Here is a 15,474-nt window from a genome sequence, read left to right on the forward strand (position 1 = left end):
TGTGTGTGTCTTATCTTTCAGGCCAATTATTTTACTGTACATCCATTAAAAGTTACATTTTAACAGGGTCCTTATTTCTGTGACTCCCAATTTTGTTCTTTTGGGGTTTCTGCTGCCCTTAGTGATTTACTATACATGAGGGTAATAAGCATACCTCTCCCAGGTTCATGCTGCTTGAGGTTTGGGCAGCATGAACCTGGTAACAGAATCCCTTTAATAATGGACATTAAAAATTAATTTGGAGTTTTATTTTTATTGTTATCCTTTCAAAAAATATTTGAGGGATATAATCTAAAATAATAATAAAAAAAAATCTATTCTGTGACACACAACACTGACTACATTTATTATTTTCACACACAGTTGTTAGCACAAATCCGCATGTACTATTTCAGCATATGGTCAAAATTGTCCTGTTAAAAAAACAAAGAAAGTAAATGTGTAACTTACTGGCAATCATGATTGTTTTCGAGTTGCCCCCAAGACTGTCCTTTAAAAGCCAAGTCAGAATGGAATCTCTGTAAGGCACAAATGGCTGCCGTTTTGATCCAGCTGCATTGCTTCCCGAGGGGCTGCCTGGAATACCACTATCCCCATCACTGAGGATGCTGTTGATGCTTTGACAGCTACTAGTCATTTGGGAACTTTGGGCTACAAATAAAAAAACATTTCCATTTTTAGATGGCAGGTAATTAAGGTGGTAGCTCAAGTTTAGAAAAAAGGACTTTGCTACTATTGAAGTTCAGCCTATTAAAGTGAATGAGTCCGAGTTGCAATAACAGACATAGGCAGAGGACACGAGTCGCAAACGCAAAAAAAGATTTTTGCCAATTCCAGTCAACCCTTTTTCATTAGTGAACCAAAAGAAAATTTTAGCAAATCCAAGAATTATATATTCCATACATATTCCAGCATTTTTTTAATAAAGTTCCAACTGTGCAGTAAGAGTTTCACATTATATAATACCATTGGAATATTAAATGGTCATGTTCAGCTTAGGCATTTATCCCAAGTCCTAAAGATTTACCATAAATGCCTTATTGGTGGGGGTTCAACCTATAGGACCTTTCCTATCTGGAGACACAGTTTGCTGATTGTCAGCCACTGTACTCTCCATATACTTCAATGGCCGCTCTTGAGCATAGCCTTCTCCATTGAAGTCTACAACACAGAGATGCAAGTGCTGCTTGCTCAACTAGTTCCATAAATCCCATAGACTTTAATGGAGAGGACTAATGGAGAACAGCCAACTTTACATATATTGAGAGAGAGGTGGCCAAAAACCTGCAAAAAAACATACCCCGTTGTTCCTAAAACATGCCAAAATAGAATACAGTGGGGATTGCCCCTTTAATGGAGGAGGCACACATTACGGTATGGCAAGGAGAGATGAGCATGAAAAAAAAGTTGGAGGGGTCACTACTCTTTACCAAACATCTCAGAATCAGGAGACTTTAGCTGCATTTAATTTACTAGAGATCATGCCCCATCACTAGATTTTGTCAGTATTCTCCACAAGTCACATACCTAATGCAGAGATGACTATCCCAAGAGTCACCAAGGACCGGTTTATGTTTGAGCCTTCAGTGAGACGGTCTTTGCAGTAATTTGGAGAAGCTCTTTCACTACAAGAAAACCAGGAATATAACCAATGCCTTAATGAACAGATCTCATTCTGAACATAATGTCCTAGTCATACCTGCCTGCCAAATCTACCAGGTGGATTTTGCTGGCAATTTCTGATGGTAAATTATCTTCTAACATAGCCTAGAAAAACAACAAACAAAAATGGAGTGAGAAAGGAGATGATCAGTGCACAATTCAAAGACAATTCCTTTCCATGTGTCCTTAGAGGACATGGATATGATAGCAAAAAAATGCAGCTTTGGCTCCGGTGGACCCTGCCATCCATGTATTACATGGTCAGTCATTCATGTTATCATCTGGCGGTAATACTCCTACTGCTAATCAAATTCAGCTGCTGCAGGAAAAAGAGAATATGCTTGAGCATCACTACTCCTAGGAAGGAGCCAGTAACCCACTCAAGATAACCCGATAATCAACGTTTTATAGTGGATGAGTTCAGTTTTACAGCACCTCAGATTATTTCAGAATATATTGATTTAGAGGGGAAGGAAGATCAGTCTTTGTGATTGAACTGTACATGTAGGCATGAAGTTATTAAGTGGGTAGTTAAAAGGGATAAGCAAGCCAGAGTTGTAAAATAAAAACATCCTGCTATGTACACAACCAACCGATTATAATGGTAAACAAGAATTTATAATATTAAATCACAATTTGCAGCATCTACCTGTGTGTACTGGATAGTAAAGATGGCATGTGAACGGCTACTGGCATCATGGATATGGGTAGCTGCTGTTATTCTATAGTGAGACACAATAGAAAATTTGTTATCCCCTCAATCATTTTTATACCAAATGCTGGTAATATCTGTAATTTGCAGTATTTCTAGCATTAAAAATACCCTTTTCCAGCATCTTTTGCTTCCACGTGTCCCACTTCGTACTACTGCTAATCTGTGCTGCTGGAGTGGGCTCTGGGCAGAATCAGTATCCTTCCCCTCTGGCAGCTGACAATATGGTTTCTTCTTACTTTCCATCCAGATTTGCAATCCTATCAAGCTGAGGAGGAGTGTTCTCAGCTATACTACCATGCTGCTACAGAGGCTTTGCTCCCTTCCTGACAAGCAGGGAACCTATCTCTCTTGGCTGCTCTGCAGTAGATGGAGAATCACTATGCCGAGAACTGGCTGTGGGGAGAGCTGAATGTGTACATTGCTATATACTTTGACCACCATATAGTGCCAAAGGGAAGCCATCGCATTGAAAATGCTGTCCTATCAGAAATGTATTAGGTGCATCATGTTCCAGTGGAATTATTATTAACACCCGTATTTGAAGTGCCAGTCTTAATACATTTGCCCCCATTTTGTATTTCAACCCGTTTCCTGGCTAGGAAGGGCTTCTTGCAAATTGACATAAACTTATGTCCTATATATGGCTCGGGCTAAGAAGCTGAGCCCGTATCATCCGCAGCAGGAGCTGGCTGAGACAGACTTTCTGCTACAACAATGGGGATCAGTGAGAACATCCATGTTGTTAACCCCTTACATGCCGCGATCAATGTTGATTGCAGCATGTAAAGGGTTCAGAGAGGGAGGGCGCTCCATCTGATGTCATTGGCTCTCTGATATATATTCGCTGAGGGAGATAAAAATCCATTAAGGGACTTAGTCATATTAAAAATGCAGTCCTATCTGCAAGCAGCATGTTCTGGAGCACAGCTGCTCCCCCTCTTGAAAGCCAGGCCCCTTTAAAAAAAAAAATTACAGACAGCAACACGAACAGCGTAAAATCAAAATATTGTTGTGCGAATGCCCAACTGCACGAAACTTTGCAACTTTTTTACATCAGAAACTGGTGTAAAAGATTTTACGAATGTCTCCCATGTGTTTAGAATTTGGCGCTTTATTTAAATAACAGAATATTCTGCAAGGGATATGCCCTTTACTTTTATACAACAGTCGAATGTTTACAGGGGTTCTGTCACCTACATATTCAGTTTTCATTTTACGAAACAATTAACGGCCAACAAGCTCGCTTTCAATCCTGCCAAGACTATTTTCTGCATGGATGAGCCACATTCATACAATCCCATGAACACCATTCTCACTATGGATTGTACTGGATTTAAAATAAACTGCATAAGTATGTGGATAAAACTCTATATATACACATCTCCTACACTACTGAGTCCTTAAGATATTGGTTCAGAAACCATGTTTTTTGTACTTTCACTAGCTTGCTGAAATCATATTGTTCATGCTCTATCGTAAAGCTGCTGCTACCACCGCATAGGAAGCATAACCAATATAACCGTTAAAAATAAATAAAAAATGCTATATTCTCCTTTCTTGCTTCCCCCAATGATCACTTCTAGTCCAATCTCTCTACACATAGTTATCACATTCTGAATGTCATGTGACCACTATGGCTAATCCCTGGCTTTAGCATCTGAAGCCAGGAATTGGCCACAGCAGTCGCATGTCCTGGCACATACACTGCTCTACCTGGAACAAAGGAGGGATCGAAGCAGAGCAGATTGGCAGGGAAAGCGAGGTGTAGAATAAGCAGGTATTACTGATGTGAGCTACAATGGGGATGCAGTATTACTGATGGGGGCAATAAAGGAAAAGCATTATAAGGCCTCCTTCACAAGAGCAACAAAGTCACACAATTTTTTAACATTGCTACAAATCGCATGTATGTGAAGCCCATGCTTTCCTATGGGTTCCTTCACACATGCGATGTTTTGTAGCATGCAACAACCAGACACAGAACCCTTGCGGGTCCAACAATATGCCGGCGACTCGTGAGGTTTTGTAGCTCATGTTTCCCTATGAAGCCTTCCTCTCTGTTGCATTGCATGAAAACGTGATTTTTGTGCGGTGCGATGCAACTTTGACAGTAGGAAATCCTACTGTCAAAGCCTAATCTAAACCCTAGCTGCAGGAAAAAAAAAAAACACACACATTACACATAACAAGTGCTCTCCGACACCGCCGCAGCTTCTCCCTGGGTCCCGACACTGTTGCTCTTCATCATTTTCTGGCCGAGGATTTAATAATCCCTGCCTCCTGGAAGAATTGGTTGTCATTGGCTGACGCTTAGCCAATCACAGCCAGTGCTCGATGAATGGCTGTGATTGAACCAATCACAGCCATTCATCGAGTGCTGGCTGTGATTGGCTGACGCTTAGCCAATCACAGCCAGCGCTTCCAGGAGGCAGGGATTTTTCACTCCCCGGCTGGAAGATGATGAAGGGACCGGGGACCAAGAAGAAGCTCGGGTGGCTCCCAGGACAGTGCGGGAGAGGTGATGTATACTTTTTTTTTCTTCAGCTACAGCTTATGTTCAGGATACGGCTTATATTTTAAGCCCCCCCCCTCCCCCCGAAAATCCTCGCAAGTGATGCTACAAAGTCAAGCAACTTTGTAGTGCTACAAAATCGCGGTGTTGCCGCGAGAGGACGCAGCGATAATGCACGGACCAGCGATGCGATATCGCTGCGATGCAATGTCGCCCTTCTGAAGGAGGCCTAACATATGGAGGGGGGGGATTTAATAGATAGGAGCATGAAAGAGGACACAATTACTGTATGGTACATTAAAGAGCACACTAAAAGCATTACTTATTGTGTAGCGCCTAATATCTGGATGGATGGGAAGATTCTGTAGATGTGTGAACAATGCAGAGAGGGGGCGAGAAAAGCAAGAAGCCAAGGACATCTTCATGTCAAATTCTGCATTGACAAGTTGTAGCTGGGAAAAGTCATCATGACAGTCTGGACGAATGAGAAAGAAAAAAAGAAAGTGAACTAGCTAAGTCAGAGGAGACATCACCTGTGATCATTGGATATAATTGTACTTCAATGATCGATTATGCTCATCCCCAGCCCTCACATATTTTTCGGATAGCCACTAAGAAATCGCATGGTTGGCTCTCCCGGGTTCTTTTGCCCTCTTGCCCATATCAATCTTTCTTTCGTAAATGCACCCCTGCCCCTCCTAGTTCCTACTTTATTCTTTTTGCTTATTTGGTTCTTGTTATCCAATGTTTAATAGTTACATTATCGTTCCAAAGTAGTCCCTTGCTATTTTGTTTAGTTTAGCATTGTATCCATGATTTATCCTTTTACTGATCATTTGCTCAATACTGTTATACTGTATATTTGGAAAAACAAGGGAGCCTTGGTTCTATATGAGCTTGTCCGTTGTTTTAAGTCTCTGTCTTTTTTGGCACCCTAACTTCTGGACTTTTTGCCTTGTTTACCTGTTATTTGTTCACTTAGGCAATTGTCGTATGCGTCTACCTCCTACGCCGATGACTCCAAACCTTTTGAAATAATTCTATTGTAATGACTTCTACAGTCTACAGAGCAGCTTTGTAAAGCTTGTATCTACTACTACTGTATGTGGTCACTCTATGCGGGTAATATTGGTCTTTGTGTAGTGTTTTGTTTTTTTACCTGAACATATTTTTACTTCTTTTTTTTTTTAACATGTATGTCCCCACAAAGACTTGAACAGTTAGAACTCCAGTAGTCTGATCCTTGGAAATGGGTGGGCAGGGAAAAAGTAGATGGACATTTGTCTTGAAGCTTGTGCCTCTGATCTTTTAGGATTATAGAAGAACCACAGTGAGCTGCCAGGAAGAGAAATCACATGGGCAAACCCCAAACTGAACTGTTGCACCAAGGGCCTTTGGCTATGCCCCTGCCTTCAATACACATTAAATAAACCTGATTAAAACGAAAAAAAAAAAATCACACACAAACACACACACACACACACACACACAATAGTTATAGGATGATCACCATTCACATTACCTGTTTTCCATCCCTTGCTCTAGGAGAGCAACAACTCGTTCATAATCAGTAACTACATGTTGTGATAATCCTATGTTAGAACGCAAAAGAAAAATAAGCTGATTAATTGTGTAACACAGAAACACATAATTATACACTCCAAAATCATCTACAATTCTTTAATTACTGTCATAGAGAAACCTGATAAAAAGGTAAACTGTAAGCACATTTTTTTACAAAATATAATCATCTTTATATTTCAGGGATACATGCGCAGACAGCTATTCTCAGACAATACGGAGCAACTAAACAGAGCAAACAATAGAGTGATGTTCTTGCTCACAGGAGCTTACAATCTATAAAGAAAGAGAAAATACCAAAGGTAATAGTGTTTGTTTTGTACGCTGACTGAGAAGTCTTTTATACTAAGGTAAAGTCCTTTGGTGCAAGCACCGAGTCGTGACCGACTCCTAGGGTGACGTCACATCATGAGGTTTTCTTGGCAGACTGCTTTTGCGGGGTGGTTTGCCATTGCCTTCCCCAGTCATCTTTACCCTCCAGCAAGCTGGGTACTCGTTACCGACCCCGGAAGAGTGGAAGGCTGAGTCAACGTTGAAACGGCTACCTGAACCCACGGGGATTGAACCCGCAACCTTCAGGTCGTGAGTGAGAGCTTAGGACTGCATTCTACTAAATAAGGTAAAATGCATAAAGCTGCATGATCCGGTCACCAGCCAGTATCTACCTGTATACATATAGCAAATGAAGTGCTTTGGAGTGCATGGAATGTGGGAAATCCTGTTGGATGTGGAGATCAGGTTCTGAGGCAGAATGTAGAAGAGGGGTAAATGGGGAAAAGTTAGATAAGGGAATGTGATAGTCCCACCCCCTAAAGAGTTGTGTCCTTAGGGCACACTTAAAACTGTGGTTGTTGGTAAGTAACCTGATTTTCTGGGGGTAGTGTATTCCAGAGAACAGGTGCAGCTGGAAAAAAGGACAGAAGTGGAAGGTTTGAAATAGGGCAGAACAGACAATATAGGTTGGGTGGTACGCAGAGATGAGAGAAAAGATTTAGGCCAATACCGCACTGTGGAGAATTTTATGGATGAGAGTGATAAGTTTAGTAATGAGTTACAGTAGTAAAGACGAGAATGGGTCGGAACCACAATAAAAAAAAGTTAGCTTTTTTCACAGTAAGAAAAGGTTAGACTCTGGAGAGGTTTTGATGTACAGATACCATGAGCGTGCAAGTGATTAGGGAGCAAAGGAAATACAATCCCAAGAAAGCACACGTGTTGCTCAGGATTTCTAGTAGTACGACACACTGAGATGGAAACATCAGGTTTAGGTAGGTTAGTATGTGAAGGAATCACACTTTCCAGTTTTTGAAATATTCAGTTTGTGATAGGACATGATGTTAGAGACTGCAGACAGACTAATCACTAGTGCTTTGGAGAGATGTCATTGAAAAGAGTATATAATTAGGTGTCATCAGCGTAGAGAGATGGCACTGAAAGCCAAATCTACTGATAGTTTGTCCAATAGAGAAAGAGAGGAGAGGACCTAAAAATGAACTCCACGGCATCTCAATAGCAAGAGGAAGACATGATGAAGTAGAGGCAGCAAGCTTCCCACTAGGTTTTCCTAATACCTTTCTTATCACTAAGCTAGTTTTCAGAAAGGTCTAAGGTATTGAAAAACTGCCAATTGACAGGATTTGTGATAAAACAAAGAAGCTATACTCACTCATTTAATCAGCCGCCACTGCTACCACTGTCGCTTTGGTCCTATCTGCCAGAATTTCTTTAGTTGGTTGTAGCGACTACATGTTTTATACCCTACATTACTGCTGCAGACGATCACTGGACTCAGAGGAGCACAAGACCACTGAGGGCAGTCATTGCTTGCAGAGGCTACATTTTTCAATCTCTCTTATAAGGCCAAAAGTGAAGCATATTGCTTAGATGTTGGTGGTCTATCAGGTCAAACGTTGTACAAAGATCCAAAACAATCAGTAGAGTAGTTGCAATTAGATCTTATCAGGAAATTGCAAAAAAACTGATTGTAAGGATGCCTTCACACTGGTGAGAAAATCAAGTGATGCGAGAGTGAGTGAAAACACAGAATTATGAAACAAATTATTTTCAATGGTTTCATTCCCATCTGTGATGTTTTCATTCACGAGATGTTGTGTGGGAAAAAAAAATTGCAGCATGTTCTATCTTTTTTCGATATTACCAATTGTTTTCAATGTCGGCAGCAGTGTTGGCCCCATTGAAAGTAATAGGAGAACTCTGCGATCCCCTGCTGCGGCAGCCGCAGCAGGGGATTTCCTTCAGCCCTTCGGGGGGGGGGGGGGAACCCTTCAGCAGCTGCGGGGGTGAGGGGATTCCCTGTGGGGATAAAGGGATTTCCCACAGTGATGCGAGGCTGTTTTCACATGAATAGATTGTAAGATTGCCCTAGGAATACTCTGGGTTATACAAGCCTAATTATAATTGCCACCGCAAAAAATACCCACAGGTAATATCCTCCAAAGTGTAAATGCTTTACTATTCAAAAATAGACTAGTTCAACAACAAAAATTATTATAAAATAAAGGGGCAGATGGTGGTGACAATATAGTGTGACCAATTGAGCTGAACGAGCATGCTTGGTTAAGGAAATTGAGTGAGCATCGGCATTTTCGAGTAACTGCCTACTCGTCCAAAAAGATTCAGGGGGCGGCGGGGAACGGAGGGGAAGATCTCTCTCTCCCCCAGCTCCACCCCGCTCACCCCCCGAATCTTTTTGAACGAGTAGGCAGTTACTCGAAAATGCCGATGCTCACTCAAGTAATTTCCTTAACCAAGCATGCTCGCTCATCTCTAGTGACCAACAGTCATCAATCAGTATCGTGTGTGTAACTGTGCATATACCACACTTGGCCTGGATGGCCAACTTCAAAAGACTATGTAGAAATTAGTAGGTCAGCGCCACCAGAACCCTATTAAAAGTCTAACCTATAGCCACCCCAGCGTGTTTCGTCTTATGGCGTCCTCAGTGGGAAAAATCACCAGTGCTATAGCGAGCTGCGCGCTAATGATAACTTAAGTAGGAGAGAAGCGGAACATTCTGGTCTGGATTGGCTACTCGAAAGAGACAGGACAGCAACAAATCATGATGTAAGAAAATCTTAATAGACAGCAAATGGTACTATATAGATTGACCAATCCCATGTCAATGGCTTTGTCCAGTACAAAGCAGGCGCGGCTGTCTCAATAGTGTGTGTGCAATCACATAGAAGAATTATTGAAACATTTGAAATTGAATTATTGAAAAATAATTGAATGCTATTCGCATCAACTGAGCATGCCCAGGAAAATATAGCAAGTACAGCTAACTCAACAGAGCTTATGCAGGCACATAGAAGAATTATTGAATTCCATTCAAATCAACTGAGCATGTCAAGTTCCTAGAGAATATAGCAAACGCAGCACATGAAAATGTCTGGTATCCAGGGGTTTACATGGATTGCGAGGGTGATATCAGGCTGTGAATCATGGCCCAATATCGCCCTTGCCAGTGTGAAGCAGTCCTAAGGAGTCCAAAAAATAGAGTTAGCAGAGAGAAAGATGATTAGGTAAGTATTTACCAAGTGTTCCAGAAGTTTAGAGATGAGGGAGATTAGCATGGCACAGTAGTCACAAAAGTAAAAGATTATTATGGAATAATACTATAAAAAGGACTCAACTGCTATAGTTTGTAGTTGTTTCAGACAGCTTTCACCACTAGGGGGCAGCATTCAATCACAATGAGACCAATAAGTGCTCTTATTTAAAAAAAACCAAAAAACTGCAACCCTAACCTAAATCCCCTTTGTATTCCATACAATATATAAAGTTATTTAGAATAACTGAGTGATGTTCAAAACTCAGTACTTTGGTAAATAATCCGGTCTCACGGTGAAAGATTCAATAAAGTTTATTATTAGAGAGAAAAAGTAAATACAAAGTCACTTTAATTGATAGAAAAAAAAAATAAGAATACGTGATGACAGAGATCCTAGCTAAGGGGCAGCAACACAATCTACCCCCATAGAATGGCAGTTGCTTAAAAGGAGAAAATCTGGCTAACTGCCAACAAGTACCACCTTACATAATGATTGGCCCACTTTTCACCTGTCAATTATGAGCCAAGTATTTTAACACATTTTTAGTCACATTGAGCTTTGGTTAACGTGCGTTTACACGGAATGATCTTCGTTGAAAAAAATAAATAAATAAATTTTTTCATTGCTGGATGGTTCAAATTTGAATGAATCATTCGGTGTAAACAGGCCAATGATCGAAAGAGGAAAGTTAATTAGTTCACTATCGTTCCTTTTGATGCAAGCATAACAATCATTGTTGGCTCTTTCGCAAATCGTTCGGTTCAAATACCAATTGTTCAGTCCTTCTCATTAACTTATACAGGGAATATGAACAAGTGAATGATTTAGGCCCCATGTCCATGGGCGTTGCAGTATCCCACAGCGGATCTCGGCCGCGGGAGCGGATGCCAGCAGACGGATCTCTGCTTTCAGCCTAATCTGATAGATAGGCTGACTGCGGCAAATCACAGCATGCTGCGAATTGCTAGCCGCAAGTGGAGAATCGCAATGATTCTCTGCTCATGGACAGGGGGCCAGCGCTTTCCATAGCAACCCGGGTTTTGGAGCGGCATGGCTTCATGCTTTTCCGTTGCTCCCATAGAGGCGAGTGCAGCCACAACAGGAAAAAAAAAAACATTTGACAATGTGCGACCGGGGAATCCACGCCGTAGCACATAAAAGAGCTGCACTGAATTGTACAATAATATAATAATCACCTTTATTTATATAGTGTGTTGCATATTATGTAGCACTTTACAAACACAGGGAGAACTCCATGCACATGTTGTCCATGGTGGGATATGATCCAAAGACCCCAGTGCTGCAAGCTCAACATTGCAAACTTCTGAGCCACCATGTTGCCCAATGTAATCACATATGACAGATTTCATCTAAATAAAGATTATATGTATTCTGTCATTATTACATACATTAGGGCCCGGTATAGCCTATGAAAGGGGTCTTGGGCACCCAAACAATGTCGCAGTGCAGTACCTGACATAAAGACTATTTCTACAGGCCCCCCTGCACAAGACAAACGCAATATTAGTTTTGTTCTTTAACCCCAGCCAAACCTGATTTTTCAGTTTTTGTACGTAGGTGTGCTTTATAGGTTTAACAGGGTACTCAATACTTCTAGCAGCTTCATCTAAGGGTTATAGGCTTATCGCTCTCAGTGCGAGAAACAATAAAGCATCTTGTAGATAGATCACCATTTAATGCCTACCGTAAACTTTCAAGGCTACATAGGCCTCTACATCAGGGTTGTTGTAACAGGATTTCTTTTTGTTAGCCATTAAAAATTATCATATCTACAAGTTTATATTGTTTCTCTTACTGAGACTAGTTAGATTTGGCTCCACTGGTTAACATGGTAAACTTTTTTTCATTTTTATTTAAGGGCTATGGTACAATATCGTATTGATATCACATTTACTGATACTAACATCAGGACTATATCTAAAGTTTGTTTTAAAGGAAACAGCATTTTTTTTGTTTTCATCAGTCATCAATGATGATCCTCCATGTAGTTCTGGTTTATTAAAATAACCTACAATGACATGCCAAAAGTAATGGGACAGGAATTAATATTGTGTAGAGCCTCCTCTAGCCTGGCAAAGTGGAATTCCACAAGTAGACATAAGATGTTTGGAGGCATGTTGAACTGTGCCATCTGAATAACCAACCATAGCTCCATGGTATTTGTTAGTGCAGATTCATGGGTGCAAATGGACCTCTTCACCACATCCTATAAATGCTCAATTAGGCTGATGTCAGGCAGGCATGCAGGCCACAGAATTCATAGGAACTCTCCAGAATGCTTCTCAAACCAATTCTGGACAACATGGGCTAAATGGCACAGTGCATTATCATGCTAGATCATTACATTATTGTGAGGGCACATGAACTCCATGAAGGGCTGCAAAGGGTCACCTAGCAGTGCAATGCAGTGGGAATTGGTCAATGGCGTGTTTAGGCAGACCAGCAGACCTAACCCTATCATGAGAACCCACCCCACACCAGTATAGAACCACCACCAGCCTGCACAATGCCTTGTTGACAATTGGAGTCTGTGCCACATACGGTCCTACCATCAGACTGAAACATCTGGTACCTTGACTCACCATACCACATCCCATAGCTAGCACTCATGGGTGGTAATGCCTTCATTGACATATCCCTGGTACACATGTGACACTGTGGATTGAGAAATGTTAAATGCCCATCTTCGGAAATGGCATATCCCATCTGTCTGGCACCGACTATCTTGTTTGAACTCTGATAATTCCGGTTAACTTGCCATGAACACACTGGTCCGCATTCAAGCTCACGTGCAAGATAACACTTCCCAATTTCTACAAGTGTTAGGTGTTCCCAAGCAGTCGCCTAAGGTAATGTCACTTCATAATCAATTTACATACTGCTATCCTATGACTTTTAGCATGTCAGTGCATAAGACATCTATAAAGCTGATGGGAAACCCACATGATTCTAATTGTAAGTATTAGCCGACTGCCTGAAGCAGATGATCTGCACAAACGCTTCTATTCATCCGATCACTTATCGCACTGTCATGTGCTGAATGTGTAATATCACATGTTAAAAACAAACACATTATAGCGTCATATTAAATCCAGCAGTAAAAATATCACATTTTATGCAATGAAATTATGCCGGTTTTCAGGGGTAAACGAAGTTATGAAAAGGTGAACAAGCACCAATTTCAGTTCATGTTGGAAGAATAGGATGAAAAATAGCCTTTAACACACTGATTTACTAACACTTTTCTATACAGTAATGTTGCAGTGTACGGGATCAGGTACAACCAGATGTTGGTCAATAGTGCGCACAGCATTCCTCTAGGGGTGCAGGGCGGACTAATTCTGTCCTCATTAATTATTTAAACAATTCATTTACTTTTTGCATCTACATAACAACAGAATAATGACAAATAACCACTTTGTAAATACCGTATATACCGGCGTATAAGACGACTTTTGAACCCCGAAAAATCTGCTCTGCAGTCGGGGGTCGTCTTATGCGCCGGTAATACAAAAAAAAAAAAGTGTGAAAAAAAAAAATTTTATTACTCACCTCCCACGGCGTTCTGTCGCGCTCCGGCAGGATGTCGCTCGCTCCGGCAGGCTGTCGCTCGCTCCTCGTCCCCGCCGCAGCATAGCTTTCTGAATGCGGGGCTTGAAATCCCCGCTTCCAGAAAGCTAATACACACGCCGGCAGCCATGACAGCATTGAATGGCTGTGATTGGCTAAAGCACACGTGGCTTCAGCCAATCACACTATTCAATGACATCATTGAATGGCTGTGATTGGCTGAAGGCGCACGTGTTAGCAATCACACCCATTCAATGATGTCATTGAATAGTGTGATTGGCTGAAGCCACGTGTGCTTTAGCCAATCACAGCCATTCAATGATGTCATGGCTGCCGGCGTGTGTATTAGCTTTCTGGAAGCGGGGATTTCAAGCCCCACATTCAGAAAGCTATGCTACGGCGGGGACGAGGAGCGGGCGACAGCCTGCCGGACCGAGCGACATCCTGCCGGAGCGCGACAGAACGCCGTGGGAGGTGAGTAATAAATTTTTTTTTTTTTCTCCACTGAATACCGGCGTATAAGGTGACAGTTGGGGGGTCGTCTTATACGCCCCGTCGCCTTATACGCCGGTATATACGGTAGCTTACATAGATCTGCTTTAAGTATGCAGCTCTATACAATAAGCTGATCTATACAAAACTCAAACAAGAGACAAAGGCATTGCAGCAGATATAACTAGAGTAAAGAGAAAAACTAATGTTTCAAACGTGAACCTCAAAAAAAAAAATACAAAAAACTTCTCATGTATGAAAAAAATAGCATCAGTGGGGATTGGGTGCCAAGACATTGCTGGTCACTCAATTATAGTCTGTCGGAAGGCAACATCTTCTGAATGAAGTTGAGAGAGATTGATGGGAGACAAAAGGATACTCTGACACCTTTAATCTAGCAATTAGTGGGGACTTCAATACCCTTGAGTGACCGATAAAAGTGCATAACCCCTTTTTATATGCACTATTAAAGGGGCATTCCAATCTTAGATATTTATGGCATATCCATGGGATATCTACCTTCGGATCAGGGGTCCACAACCTGCTTAGTGAGGCAGCCACCACATCCATACATGGAATAAATGAAGAGGTGGCCATGCGATTCTCTCCCTTTATTTCCATGGGAGTAAACAAACAGCAAAGCTATTATATATGCCATATATGTCTAAAATTGGAATACCCATTGAAGGTATATGTAAATCACGCATAAGCCATTTACCCAGCAAATCATTTTACACCACTGCAGGTGATACAAATTCCTTAGCCATGGAACAGTGAAAATTATTGCATAGTGTAATACACAATGTTTTTGCATTATGTTGCCTTTATATCATACCTTGCACATATGGCCCCTTCTCTGGGTGTTCCCGGACCCGCAGTGTATAGGGTTTCTTCTGCTCAGATTGGTGCAGCAAATCCCGCACACGCTCATTATAGATTTCTAGAAAACTTAAGCAAAAATATTTTAAGTTACTACATTGTACACATCATATGATGTATAATGTAAATACCTCCATGGTCTTCAACACAATTTAAAGGAGATGTCTCGAGGAAGCAGTGATTTTTTTTTTTGCCCAGTCCCCCTAATTAAACATACATTACTAATTACCCCTGTAAATTACTTTTCTAGCTGGTTCGTACTTACCGTTCCAGCGTTTCAGTAACTTATAAAAGTTTCCCCAAGATGGCCGCCGGCTCTTTCCCCGTCGCTCGCTGCAGCCCGACGTGCGCGCTCCCGAGACGCTGCCAGCTGTGTCTCCATGGCAACCGGACGCCCCGCAGCCGCCGACCAGACGCCTCGCAGCCGCCGACCAGACGCCCCGCACCGCCAGGCAGCAGGTAACCGGCGC

The 15,474-nt window shown here is 41.7% G+C and overlaps 1 protein-coding gene across 1 annotated transcript in view; it reads right to left on the bottom strand.

Annotated features, from left to right (window-relative positions):
* The window catches only part of STARD9 (StAR related lipid transfer domain containing 9), a 143,639-nt gene that overhangs the window by 60,918 nt on the left and 67,247 nt on the right, over positions 1–15,474 (bottom strand). The window contains exons 7-12 of the mRNA XM_066608347.1: positions 14,961–15,073; positions 6,412–6,481; positions 2,312–2,384; positions 1,700–1,767; positions 1,528–1,625; positions 451–651 (exon numbers count right to left, since the gene is read on the bottom strand). Of these exons, the coding sequence (XP_066464444.1) occupies positions 451–651; positions 1,528–1,625; positions 1,700–1,767; positions 2,312–2,384; positions 6,412–6,481; positions 14,961–15,073 (623 nt within the window). The remainder of the gene's footprint in view (positions 1–450; positions 652–1,527; positions 1,626–1,699; positions 1,768–2,311; positions 2,385–6,411; positions 6,482–14,960; positions 15,074–15,474) is intronic.

The sequence above is a fragment of the Eleutherodactylus coqui genome, chromosome 6 (genome assembly GCF_035609145.1).
Source record: "Eleutherodactylus coqui strain aEleCoq1 chromosome 6, aEleCoq1.hap1, whole genome shotgun sequence".
In the NCBI taxonomy this organism is placed as follows: domain Eukaryota; kingdom Metazoa; phylum Chordata; class Amphibia; order Anura; family Eleutherodactylidae; genus Eleutherodactylus; species Eleutherodactylus coqui.